General features: G+C 38.4%; 1 protein-coding gene across 1 annotated transcript in view; it reads right to left on the bottom strand.

Moving 5' to 3' along the window:
- The window catches only part of ANKRD31 (ankyrin repeat domain 31), a 160,267-nt gene that overhangs the window by 48,977 nt on the left and 98,409 nt on the right, over positions 1-12,881 (bottom strand). The window contains exons 19-20 of the mRNA XM_047778111.1: positions 7,606-7,768; positions 5,305-5,414 (exon numbers count right to left, since the gene is read on the bottom strand). Coding sequence (XP_047634067.1) covers positions 5,305-5,414; positions 7,606-7,768 — 273 coding nt within the window. The remainder of the gene's footprint in view (positions 1-5,304; positions 5,415-7,605; positions 7,769-12,881) is intronic.

Consider the following 12,881-nt stretch of genomic DNA (forward strand, 5'->3'; position numbering starts at 1 on the left):
CAATGACTCCACCCAGATCCCTCTCTTTCTTATAAGAGACAGAATTGCAGAGCAGACTCTGGAACCAGACTGCTTGGGTTTGAATTCTAGCTCCCACTCTTCCTAGCTGGTTGGCTACAGCAAGTTAATCGTCTCCTTGCCTGAACTGAGTAACATGTGAAATGCTTAGGACAGGGCCAGCACAGAGTAAGAGCTCAGTAAGTACTGCTTATTATTATTATATAAAACCAGTCTCACACATGAAACCTCTAATCTAATCCATACTGCTTTCTCCTTTCTCAGAATTACTTAAGAATTTTAGTGCTACATAAGTTAGCATTAACATGTATAATGTTTTATAGATGGTATTTCCTCCATCGAAATAATGAGACCTTGTAGGCAGGAGCATGGCTTTCATATTTGCATATGGTTTCCACACTCCTGGATACACAGTTTTTGCTCAATAAATGACAATGGATGGACCAATTCACATATCCTTTAATATATTCTCAATATACATTCATTTTTAAAACATGTAGGTCCTCAAAGCCTTGTAAAGTGCGTTGCTCTAAAATTTTACTATGGTGTCCCCAAGGGATATGGAAAATGCAGATAATAAAACCATCCAGTTATGTGGAAAGGCAATCTCACTGCTGTCATTTAGGAAATGCACTGAAGTGAAACTATAAAATATAAATATTCAATATTTATCTTTTTTTTTTTTTATACTGAATAGCTATGGTTATAAAAGCAAACTAAAGATCTGAATGTGTGCCCAGGCTAAGCTACAGGTTTGGATAAAGAAAACATCTTTTGGTGCTGACTTTCCTTGCTGTTATGCCTTATACTGTAGATGCACTCTGTCTTGTCCACCGGGGGCCAAAACCTTTCACGCTGCATCTGCTCCACATTTCATCACAGACGTGTGGTAACTTTCCCTCTAAGATCCCCCTTCTTTGTCCTTCATTACTACTAGATTATCTTACAAAAAAAAAAAAAATCCTAACCTTGTCTTCAAGCAACTTATAGTTTATACTCTTGTCTACATATAGATAGTTTACACTCTAGTTTATACTCTAATTATTATAAAGCTTCACTATGATTTTATTCCAGATTTGTAACTGTTACTATAGCAGGGTCATCTTTTTTTTTTTTTTTTTGGCCTCTGATACCTCTTTTATAATTTTGTATAATAAAGTGTAGTGATTAAGAGAATACACTCTGGAGCCAGACTGCCTGGAGTTTAAATCTGCCACTGCTACTTAAGAGAAATGTAATTTTGGGTTAAGTTGTCAAACCTTTCTTATTTTAGCTTCCTTTCGATAATGGGGAAGGTAATGAGATTAAAAGAAACTACCCAGAAGGATTATTATGAGGACTATATCAGCTAATATAAAGCACTTAGAGGAAAGCTTACTGTATAATGAGCACTCAGTGAATGTCAACTATTATTACTACTCTGTATTCATTGTATGAGGGTAGAGAAGGAGGCTGCCTACCTACTGTGATTTGAAGGTGTTAGAAGGTAGCACCAAACTAAAATCATCTTTTTTTTTCTTTGCATCTGGCCATAGGGTCACCACCTACCTCCAATTTGGTTTGAAATTTTCAATATTCGAAATCAATTTCACATTTACGAAAGATAAACCCTCAATGACTTTAAAGTCCTCATATTTCTTTCAAGTTTTTTTCCTTTTCTTTGAAGTTGGTTTTCATTAATCTCCTCTATCTCCATTACATTTCTCTGAGGTTTGGCATCTAAAATGATATACATTAGGAGTTCCCATCATGGCGGAGCAGAAACAAATCCAACTAGGAACCATGAGGTTGTGGAGTCGATCCCTGGCCTCACGCAGTGGGTTAAGGATCCAGTGTTTCTATGAGCTGTGGTGTAGGTTGCAGACGCAATGGCTTGGATCTGGCGTTGCTGTGGCTCTGGCGTGGGCCAGCAGCTGTAGCTCCAATTTGACCCCTAGCCTGGAAACCTCCACTGAAAAAAAAAAAAAAAAAAAAAAGGATACACATTATTCCTGAAGCAAATACATTTAATAACAAATGGTGGTTTTTCCATAATGTTTTCATCTTTCTTGGAAATATACCCTAAAGATACTTAAATTAAGGTCAATATGGTGAGCTGAGCTGATATATATAAGGACCCCTTTTCTACTCCCGAAACATAGAAAAATATATTAGACTAGATATAATAAACTTTACACACTACACACAACACACACACATCATACACCACACACACACACCCTAAGACCAACAAAAGAAAGGGGAATGAAATGAAGCCAGCAGTGGCTCATAAAGGATTTGGAACAAACATAGGCACTGGGAGCTGGGTTTTTAATGCCGACAAGGGAATAGGAGATAAGGCTTCAGGCTCACATGAGGAAGGGGTCGTAATGGAGTCCCTTCATAAAACTAGTGACTTTGAGTGGGTGTCCTTTAGCTTAAATAAGGATTAGAAAAATTCTACTTGTCACCTATCCAAGGCTTTGGGTAGAAGATTAGAGACCCCAGTCTATGCTACACATGTATATGAGAACTAAATTTATACCATCTATGTGGTTCAGGAACCCAAACTAAGAAATTAGCATAAAAACTGGTGTGAAACTGATAAAACTTTAGGGCCCCAGCAGAGGCAGATGTTAAACACAAAGCCTAGGCACACTGAAACTTCCACAGTAAACCACCTGGACTGAAATGAAGTTACATTAAAAAATTGGGAATTCCCGTCGTGGCTCAGTGGTTAACGAATCTGACTAGGAACCATGAGGTTGCAGGTTCGATCCCTGGCCTCACTCAGTGGGTTAAGGATCTGGTATTGCCATGAGCTGTGGTGTAGGTTGCAGATGCAGCCCAGATACTGCATTGCTGTGGCTGTGGTGTAGGCTGGCAGCTATAGCTCCAATTAGACCTCTAGCCTGGGAACCTCCATATGTCACAGGTGCAGCCCTGAAAAGACAAAAAGACAAAAAAAAAATTATATACCACATCTTCCGAATATCCAGCACAAATGAACATCTCCTCAGAAAAGAAAACCATGGACTTGGAGAAAAGACTTGTGGCTGCCTGATGGGAGGGGGAGGGAGTGGGAGGGATCGGGAGCTTGGGCTTATCAGACACAACTTAGAATAGATTTACAAGGAGATCCTGCTGAGTAGCATTGAGAACTATGTCTAGATACTCATGTTGCAACAGAACGAAGGGTGGGGGAAAAAATGTAATTATAATGTATACATGTAAGGATAACTTGATCCCCTTGCTGTACAGTGGGAAAAAAAAAAATTATAGGAGTTCCCACTGTGGTTCAGTGGGTTAATAACTCAACTAGTTGCAATCCCTGGCCTCGCTCAGTGGGTTGCAGTGCTATGGCTATGGTGTAGGCCAGCAGCTGCAGATTCAATACGACCCCAAGCCTGGGAACTTCCATGTCACAGGTGCAGCCCACTGCCTTCCCTGCCCAAAAAATTAGAAACCACATGAAGAATCATATTATCATGAGAAAGAGTCATAAGGAGACTTTAAAATTCCTTTTTAAATGTTTGGAAAAATCTTTTAAAATGCCATCAATATTGTAAGGCAAGAGCAGAGCGATCTCTTTACTACGTTTTTTTAAAACAAAAATTTTGGAGTTCCCTGGTGGCCTAGAGGTTAAGATTCTGGTGTTATCACTGCTGTGTGGCTCAGGTTCGATTCCTGAGTTGGGAATATCTGCATGCTATAAGCATGGCCAAAAAAACCACCAAATTTTAAAGGAAACATAGAATTTCTGGAGTTCCCATAGTGGCACAGCAGAAATGAGTACAACTAGGAACGATGATATTGCAGGTTCGATCCCTGGCCTCGCTCAGTGGGTTAAGGATCTGGTGTTGCCATGAGCTGTGGTGTAGGTTGCAGATGCAGCTCGGATCTGGGGTTGTTGTGGCTGTGGTGTAGGCCGGCAGCTGCAGCTCTGATTTGACCCCTAGCTTGGGAACCTCCATATGCTGCAAGTGTGGCCCTAAAAAGACAAAAGACAAAAAAAAACCCCAAAAAACAAAAAACAAACAAAAAAAAAACCCCACAGAATTTCTAGAAATAAAAAATATAGTCATTGAAATCAAATACTCAATGTATGGGTTAAATAGATTAGAAATATATGAAGAGAGAAGTAATAAACTGGAAGAGAGACCAAAGGGTATTACCCAGAATACAGAGCAGAGAGTTAAAAAGAAGAAAAATATGAAAAACATATTAGGAGACAAAGAGACTGGTCTAACAGCCATCTAAACAGGAGTTTCAAAAAATGGAGAATACTAACAATGGGGGAGAGGCAATATTCAAAGATATAAGGGCTAAGAGTTTCCAGAATACAAATGAGAAATGCGTCTCCAGATTAAAGGAGCATGTCTAGTACTGAGTATAATTAATACAAACACATATACATTTAGATACAACCTAGTGAAACCACAGAATGTAAAAGAAAAATCTTAAAAACTACATGCTTAAAAGGCATATTATCTACAATAGAATCACAATTAGATTGATAACTGACTTTTCGTTCATTACCATAGATACTAGGAACAATGTAAGATATCTTTGAAATGCTGGAGCAAACACAATTTAGTTTGAATACTGATTAAAATATTTCAGGCATTAACCAGTTGATTAGTCATAGTTTAGACTCAATGAGTGATATTTTCCCCTCTACGTGAACAATATTATTATTACATTAAAATATTAATATTACAATAAAATGATATTTCATTGAGAATGCTACTTAAGAAGTTAGTGTCTAGTAAGCTGTGTGTTTTCATCAAACTAAGGATATCCATCTTATAAATTAATATATGCACAACTCTATGTTATTTTTTTCAAAAATATACCTTTACTTGAGAGATTTCACATACAGCAAACACTGTTGCTATAAACCAAGTGGGATCCAGGCTGGTTAAACCAGATTACTTTCCTCTTCTGTCTGGGTTCCAGGATCTTTCCTACTGAGTATACATCCTAGATACTTTTTGGGAGTGAGTGGGTAAAGACACACCATGACAGTGATGCTGTCTGTGGAATAAGAAGTAGCCAAAGAACTCAATGCAGGTGTAAAGGTTAGGAGCTGAACTACAATTCTGTGTTCAATGCAGACAGTGGAGAGTTAACATATTTTCTTGACTTATTCTGCTCAATTATGCTATATCATTTTCTTAGGACAAAAACATTTTCAAACTGCATGTCCTTAAAATGGAAAGAGTATTGCCCAATAGCCAATGGCTGGCCGGCCTACAGAATGGCATTTTCCAGGCTGAAGAACAAAAGGATTTCAACTTTACTCACCACAGGAAGATTTTCTTCTGTTTTCTTTTGATGTGAAAGAGAATGTGTATCGAAAGTTTTGCAGTCCTCACAAAAACACTGTTTTTGTTTTTTTAACCGGATAGCAGGAACTTTAACAAATAAAATTAGAAAATATATTAATGCCTGATGGGAGGTGGAGGGAGTAGGAGGGATCGGGAGCTTGGGCTTATCAGACACAACTTAGAATAGATTTACAAGGAGATCCTGCTGAGTAGCATTGAGAACTATGTCTAGATACTCATGTTGCAACAGAACGAAGGGTGGGGAAAAAAATGTAATTGTAATGTATACATGTAAGGATAACTTGATCCCCTTGCTGTAGAGTGGGGGAAAAAAATATATTAAGAATGTGCAAAATTTTGGCCTTATTTTATTAATTATAATGGTGATAGGAATGGAAAGGATACATCAAGTTTATAATTACTATGATGTCCTAATGTTGGTAAGTCCCTTATTATTTATTATTATTATTAACTGACTAATTACAGCTAACATTTATTGAATACTTATCACATGCTGGATATTGAACTCTTTCCCTGCATAATTTTTTTTTTCTTAGGGCTGCACCTGCAGCCTATAGAGGTTTCCAGGCTAGGTGATGAATCAGAGCTGCAGCTGCTGGCCTACGCCACAGACACAGCAGCACCAGATCCAAGCCACATCTGCGACCTATACCACAGCTCACGGCAATCCCAGATCCTTGAACCCACTGAGTGAAGCCAGGGGTCAAATCTGCATCCTCATGGATACTAGTCAGATTCTTACTCCACTGAGCCACAACAGGAACTCCTCTTATTTAATCTTCAAATGAATAAGGAATATTCTTATTTAATCTTCAAATGATCTCTGTGAAGTAGGTAGTTATTTGTATTCATTTTACAGAATAGAAACATGAAGCTTAGAGGGATTCAAGAAGTTGCCTAATGTCACGTGCTAGCATTGAAACCAAATTTGATTCAAGCCATGCTCTTAACCACTATGACTATAATTCCTTGTCTCCATAAAGTTCTCTCTGAACTTTTTCTCATTCTGAATTCCCTTTCTCCATGTGGGGGTACCCTATACCTCTCATTCCATAGGGATATATACTAGGAACAACAGAAAAGTGGGAATAAATATAGCACTTTATAACAGAGTGACCAATAACCCCAAATATGGGCATGAGGAGGGAGAGAGAGATGGCTAGGGCTCTAAGAAAGGCCCTGAGCCTATGGATTTACCAATATCGTCAGGTAAAGAAAAGAGGATTTTTCTATCAGTATCACGACTTTGACCACATGCGATTTAGTTCACTAACCAAATAGGACACAATGATCATGCTTGGCTCTGAACAATCATATTGGTAATATGATTCCTCCCCTGAAAACCAACAGTTGGTAAAAACTGGTAGGCTGGGGGAAAGCATGTGACAGGGGTTCTCTTCCCAATGTTCTTCCTCACAGAGAGGAGAGATCAATTCCTGGATTTCTTCTTCTATGCATCAAGCCTCAAGCCATGAGGGAAAAGGAAGAACAATTTCCTCTACCTCTACTCAACACTTGCAAAATTGTGTTCAACTGCCTGTTTTCTAGTTAGTCTCTCTGCAAGACTGGAAGTTGGAAGCTCCTCTTGGGCAAGTGCCTGGTTTGTATAGCATATGCTTAACAAATGTATGTTTTCTAAATCACTGTTCACTAGATGCTTATTGCTTATATACAACTATTGCATTATTATTTAAATGCAAACTATTGCTAAAGAATGGTTCACAAAATTTTACCTGACTATACATTCCCTTGAGATATTCTTTCTACTACAGTATATATTACACATACATATTTGCTTAACAGATTCATATTTTAGCACTAGAATACTAGAGTCTGGAAAAGTTGCCATCAGGTCAAATTTTGCATGAATCATTACAAATTCTGAAGTAATGGAATCCTAGTTGCAAAGAGTTTAATATAATGTCATCCTTTTCCAGTCTCACTACAAGTAAACCAATCTGCATAGTTCCAGTAACATCCCTATCTCAGATCCAATGTTAGGGAGATTGACTGTTTAATGCATGGTACATGTTTCATTTCAAAATACAATTCCAATACAGTAGGATCATATATGATCCATAAATTAAACCAAGTTTGGATATGCTATCACTAAAAATAAAGGATGCTTTTCAAGAGTTTAAAAAACATACGAATCATTTATTCCCAGTTAAGAAACAATTTACACAAATCTGAAGATTTTTTTCCCTAAGCACAAGTATACACTTGTATAAAAAGCCAGCTATATTGCCATACATACCAGTGACTACAGCATCAGTCTCATCTCTATTATGAGTCTCAATAGCACCATAAGATTTTAGCAGGTCTTTCATGTTTTCATCATCTGCTTTATCCAAAGCAGTCTTCTGCTTCTGATCCTTTTGATTGGGGTTTGCTCCATGCTGCAGTAGAATCTCGGCTGCCTAGAAGGTATTTTTTCAAAGTTATTTCTACAGACACCTAAGATCAGTAATTTCTCCTTTCACTGTAAGACATTACTACAAAATATTAAAAGTTATCAAAGAGTTTTCAAACTCTGACCAAGAAAATTTTGATTAAATTTGATATGACAACTGTAAAGTGATCCACTGATTTGGGCTGATCTGTCCTCACAAGAGAACAAAACAAGCAGTACCAGATATGCTGCTTTCACTGCCATAAGAGGTAGATTTAGGTAGGCTGATGTGCAGAAGGATTTATTCTATATCTTTAACAAAGCCCTTGATCGTCCCCTAAGCTGCTAGAGGATAGGGTGGGAAGGGAGCAAGGATCATTTCAAGATCATATTATATTATATTATAAGCTGTATTAAAAATTGCTATTAGGAATTCCCATTGGGGCTCAATGGGTTATGAACCCAACTGGTATCCATGAGGATGTGGGTTTGATCCTTGTTCTTGCTCAGTGGGTTAAGGATCAGGTGTTACTGCAAGCTGTGGTGTAGGTTGCAGACAAGGCTCAGATCTGGTGTTGCTGTGCTGCGGTGTAGGCCAGAAGCTGCAGTTCCAATTGGGCCTCGAGCCTGGGAACTTCCATGTGCTATGGGTATGACCCTAAAAAAGCAAAAAACAAAACAAAATAAAATTGCCATTAGACGTAGTTGAATAAAGTTCTATTTGAACTATATTTCAGATATGTTTATTGTTTAGGAGGTTTTATGAGCTATCCCAGGAACCTAATGCCCATTCTAATAATCTCTGTGCAAATATGTTATATCTCCTAAATATATGACCTACAATCATAGAATGTTAACTAAATAAAAAAATAGAAATAATCCACTCCAACCCCATCTTTTACAGAAGAGGAAACTAAGGTCAAAGAGCAACGCTGGAGTTCCCGTCGTGGCACAGTGGTTAACGAATCCGACTAGGAACCATGAGGTTGCGGGTTCCGTCCCTGCCCTTGCTCAGTGGGTTAACGATCCGGCGTTGCCGTGAGCTGTGTGGTGTAGGTTGCAGACGCGGCTCGGATCCCGCGTTGCTGTGGCTCTGGCGTAGGCCAGTGGCTACAGCTCCGATTCGACCCCTAGCCTGGGAACCTCCATATGCCGCAGGAGCGGCTCAAAGAAATAGCAAAAAGACAAAAAAAAAAAAAAAAAAAAAAAGCAACGCTGTAACAATTTGGGGGTTGAAGTTTCTAAAATAAATAACATTTCTTGGAATAAGTCAAAATTGTATATTAGAATTAAATTTGTAATTGATTAAAGTTAAAACATGATTAGTTGACAATATAAGTCAATTAGTAAAATCAGCCAATGATTTCATCTACACAAGGCAAGCAAGTGATTCAAACCATTGAAAAAAACCTTCTGATTTCATAAGAGTGGTCAAATATGGTAAAAATATGCTATGTGCGAGTAGTAGCTTCTCTCTCTCTACTTGTGTCCAGGCATGGAGAAGCAGAAAAATTCAGGAGCAAATGAGCCAGTAGAAATTACAAGGATAGTCCCTTTATTTGTTCTGTCAGCCTAGAGTTTAGCTCAGCATAAAGGAAAGCATATTTGTTTTAAAGTCAAGCAGAAAAGTCACTCCTACTACTCACTATGTCCTTGGGCAAATTACTTATCATCTGAAACTCACTTTTATCACCTATGAGGATTAAATGTGAGCCCTTGTAAGGTAGTTGGCACATAGTGGGGCTTAGGAAAATAGTTCCCTAATCAGCCCTGTGTAAGCTCGGTACTGGTTCTGCCCATCTTCTCTGCTGGCTTTTTGCCTAGCCTTAGACAGTTTTCTTATACACATTTGTAGATCAGCCAAAGGGATTTCTTTCTTTTTTTTTTTTCTTTTTGGTCTTTTTGTCTTTTTCAGGGCTGCACCTGCAGCATATGGAGGTTCCCAGGCTAGGGGTTGAATCGGAGCTGTGGCTGTCAGCCTATGCCAGAGCCACAGCAACGCAGGATCCAAGCCAAGTCTGCAACCTACACCACAAGCTCACGGAAACGCTGGATCCTTGACCCACTGAGCAAGGTCAGGGATCGAACCCAAGTCCTCATGGATGCTAGCTAGGGTCATTAATCACCGAGCCATGATGGGAACTCCAAAATGAGGGGATTTCTCTTTAAATCTCTGGAGAGTTCTCTTGGTACAGATCTTTTCCATCTGGTATTTTGCCCCATAAATTCTCACTGTTGGAGCCTTTTAAACTCCAAATTTTATCTTTTCAACTCACTGAAACCATAGGGCTATGTTTTCTTCCTCCCTAAGCATTCTCCTGGAAACTTCCTCTAGTCCATAATGTGGGGCAGTCATAGGGCTCATCTCATTTGCTTCATTTTGCTCAGGGACCAATGCCTTCTGCTGCATGTGGTCCAATATCTCAAAAATTTTATTTAATATATTTTGCTCATGTTTCTAGTTGTTAAGGTGGGAAGGGATATCTTGTCCCTGCTATTCTATCTTGTCCAAAAGTGGATGTCCATCCCTACCCACATTTTATCTTTTTAAAAAATCATTTCCTTTCAGAGTTCCCTCATGGCTCAGTACCTTAAGGACCTGGTGTTGTCACTGCAGTGGCTCTGGTTAGAGCTGTGGCAGGGGTTCAATCCCTGGCCTGGGGGATTTTTGCATGCCATGGGCATGGCCCTACGAAAAAAATCTTAGCTTTCATTCTCTTTTTTCTTATCTTTTTATTCTCTACATTTAAAAAGGTAGAATACATGAATGCATGACTATCTTGAAATAAGTTAAATAGAAAATAAGTGTTTTTTTGTTTTTTTTTGTTTGTTTGTTTGTTTTGCTTTTTATGGCCACACCCACAGCATATTGAAGCTTTCAGGCTAGGGGTCGAGTCAGAACTGCAGGTGCCAGCCTACACCACAGCCACAGCAACATGGGATCCAAGCTGCATCTGCGACCCACACCACAGCTCACGGCAATGCCAGATCCTTAACCCACTGAATGGAGCCAGGAATTGGACCCCCATCCTCGTGGATACTAGTCAGGTTCGTTACCATTGAGCCACAATGGGAACTCCAAGGTTTTTTTTTTAATTGAAAATTAAAAAGAAAATAAGGTATTTAATAACTGCATGTAGTCATGCATGAAAGAAAATTAAGAATTAAGTATATAGGATGCTACAGAATTGATCCTGATTAGGTATATAAAACCATGTGTTTAACTCTCTTGCTCTCTCTTTTTAATCTTCCTAGATAATCTATCAATATTCTATCTCAAAATAAAGTAATATGGACAAAAAGGAAAAAATGAGTCAGAAATGAAATGAGCCAATGACAGAAGAACTGTCACATGGTGGGAAAATTAATGAAGATATGAGGAAAGATGCTTGCAGTATGTCAGTGTCAAAGGAATTGAAATATCATTAAAAATACTACCTCCTTCTTTTCAAATAGAAAATTTCTCCTTAAAATAAAGGCAATAAAGATATGAAAGGTTATCCTTAGGTAAGAGGATATAAATGATCCTCTAGATCAAGCAACAGCAAACTATGGCCCACAGCCCAAATCCAGTCTGCTGCCTGATTCTGTAAATAAAGTTTTACTGGCACATAGCCAAACCCACTCATTTCCATACTACTTATGGTTGCTTTTGCACTAGAACAGCAGCCGAGTAACTGCAATAGACATTGTATGGCCCAGAAAACCTAGACTGTTGATTTTCTAGCCCTTTTCAGGAAATATCTGCCAATCCTTGCTCTAGACCAAAGCTGGCCAACAGAGTTTTCTGTGATGATGGAATGTTCTAATCTGCACTGTCCAATATGGGAGCCACTTGTTGCATGTGGTTACTGAGCACTTCAAATACGGCTAATACAAAAATTTTTAAATTTTGATTTAATTGATTTAAAATTGAAATTGAAATAGCCACATGTGGTTAGCGGCTACAATACAGAACAGTATAGCTCTAGATCTAAATCCTTGTTCAGGGGTAAAGATACCTTTATCTTTTTTAAGCATCAGAACGAGGCTTGGAACTCAAGCTTTCCAATACCAGTTCGGTGTTTTACCTACTAAACCAAGCTCCACTTCTGCTATTTCCTGTGGTTAATTTTCAATTCTTGAATTTATCTTCACATTGGACCCTCATATATGAGTAATCACTTTCTCCAACCACATAAGTTACCAAATTACTATGACATAAGCTAGAATCTTCAAAACAGGAAAAATCTCACTCATGAAGGCCACTTACAAAATCCAATCCTATCAAATACCGCCCCCCCCATCCCCGGCCTGGCCCTGGCTCATTAACATGGCTTTTTCCCCATCCATCAAGTCCACATCTTTTTCTTGGTTTTTGGTCAGCTTACCACTGATCACTGATATTATAAACCATCAACAATAAAATGGAAATATACTACACATGATTATAAAGTCAAAATGCTCAGATGTAGGACTTCCTGAAGTCTTGTATTAAATAAGGTTGCAGAAATGCTTGAGGTACCTGTGACTCCATTGATGCTTATGCAGCTATGTATCCTTGCTACGCTGCTGTAATAAAGCTTAGCTCTTAAGTACAACCACATCTGAGCTCTGTAACACCTAATAAATTTTCAAGTATAGGGGTGGTGTCGGGGAGACTCTTATATTCTATTTTTCAAGATAATGTCCAAAATCTTGATTCTACCACTATAAAGTGTTGGCTCTTATTTAAGTGGTTTCACTTTAAGTGGGCTTTTCTCTGTACAAATAACCAGTAAGCTCATCATTTTAATGATTCTCCTTGTTTGCTTTCTTCCACTGCACAACCACACGATCTTGAGATTTTGTCTACTCTTTTTTATTTTAAAAATCTTAAAGGTCAAAGAGCTTCTTTGGTCAAAAGAAGCCTCCCTGGACATTAGTCCATCCATCTGACATTATTCTTCATCAAGTCGGCAGCTGCAGCTTCAACTCAACCCCTAGCCTGGGAACTTCCATATGTAAGGCCCTAAAGAGCCCCCCCCCCAAAAAAAAAAATTGAGGAATTTTAATGTCTATATTTGAAATTCAGTGTTACTGAAATAATGACCCTAGTAATTTTCTCTTGTGATACTTTTACCCAAATTTTTTCAAAACTTCAAACCCACTGAGAAATTTTG

Source organism: Phacochoerus africanus, chromosome 4 (assembly GCF_016906955.1).
Source record: "Phacochoerus africanus isolate WHEZ1 chromosome 4, ROS_Pafr_v1, whole genome shotgun sequence".
Classification (NCBI taxonomy): Eukaryota; Metazoa; Chordata; class Mammalia; order Artiodactyla; family Suidae; genus Phacochoerus; species Phacochoerus africanus.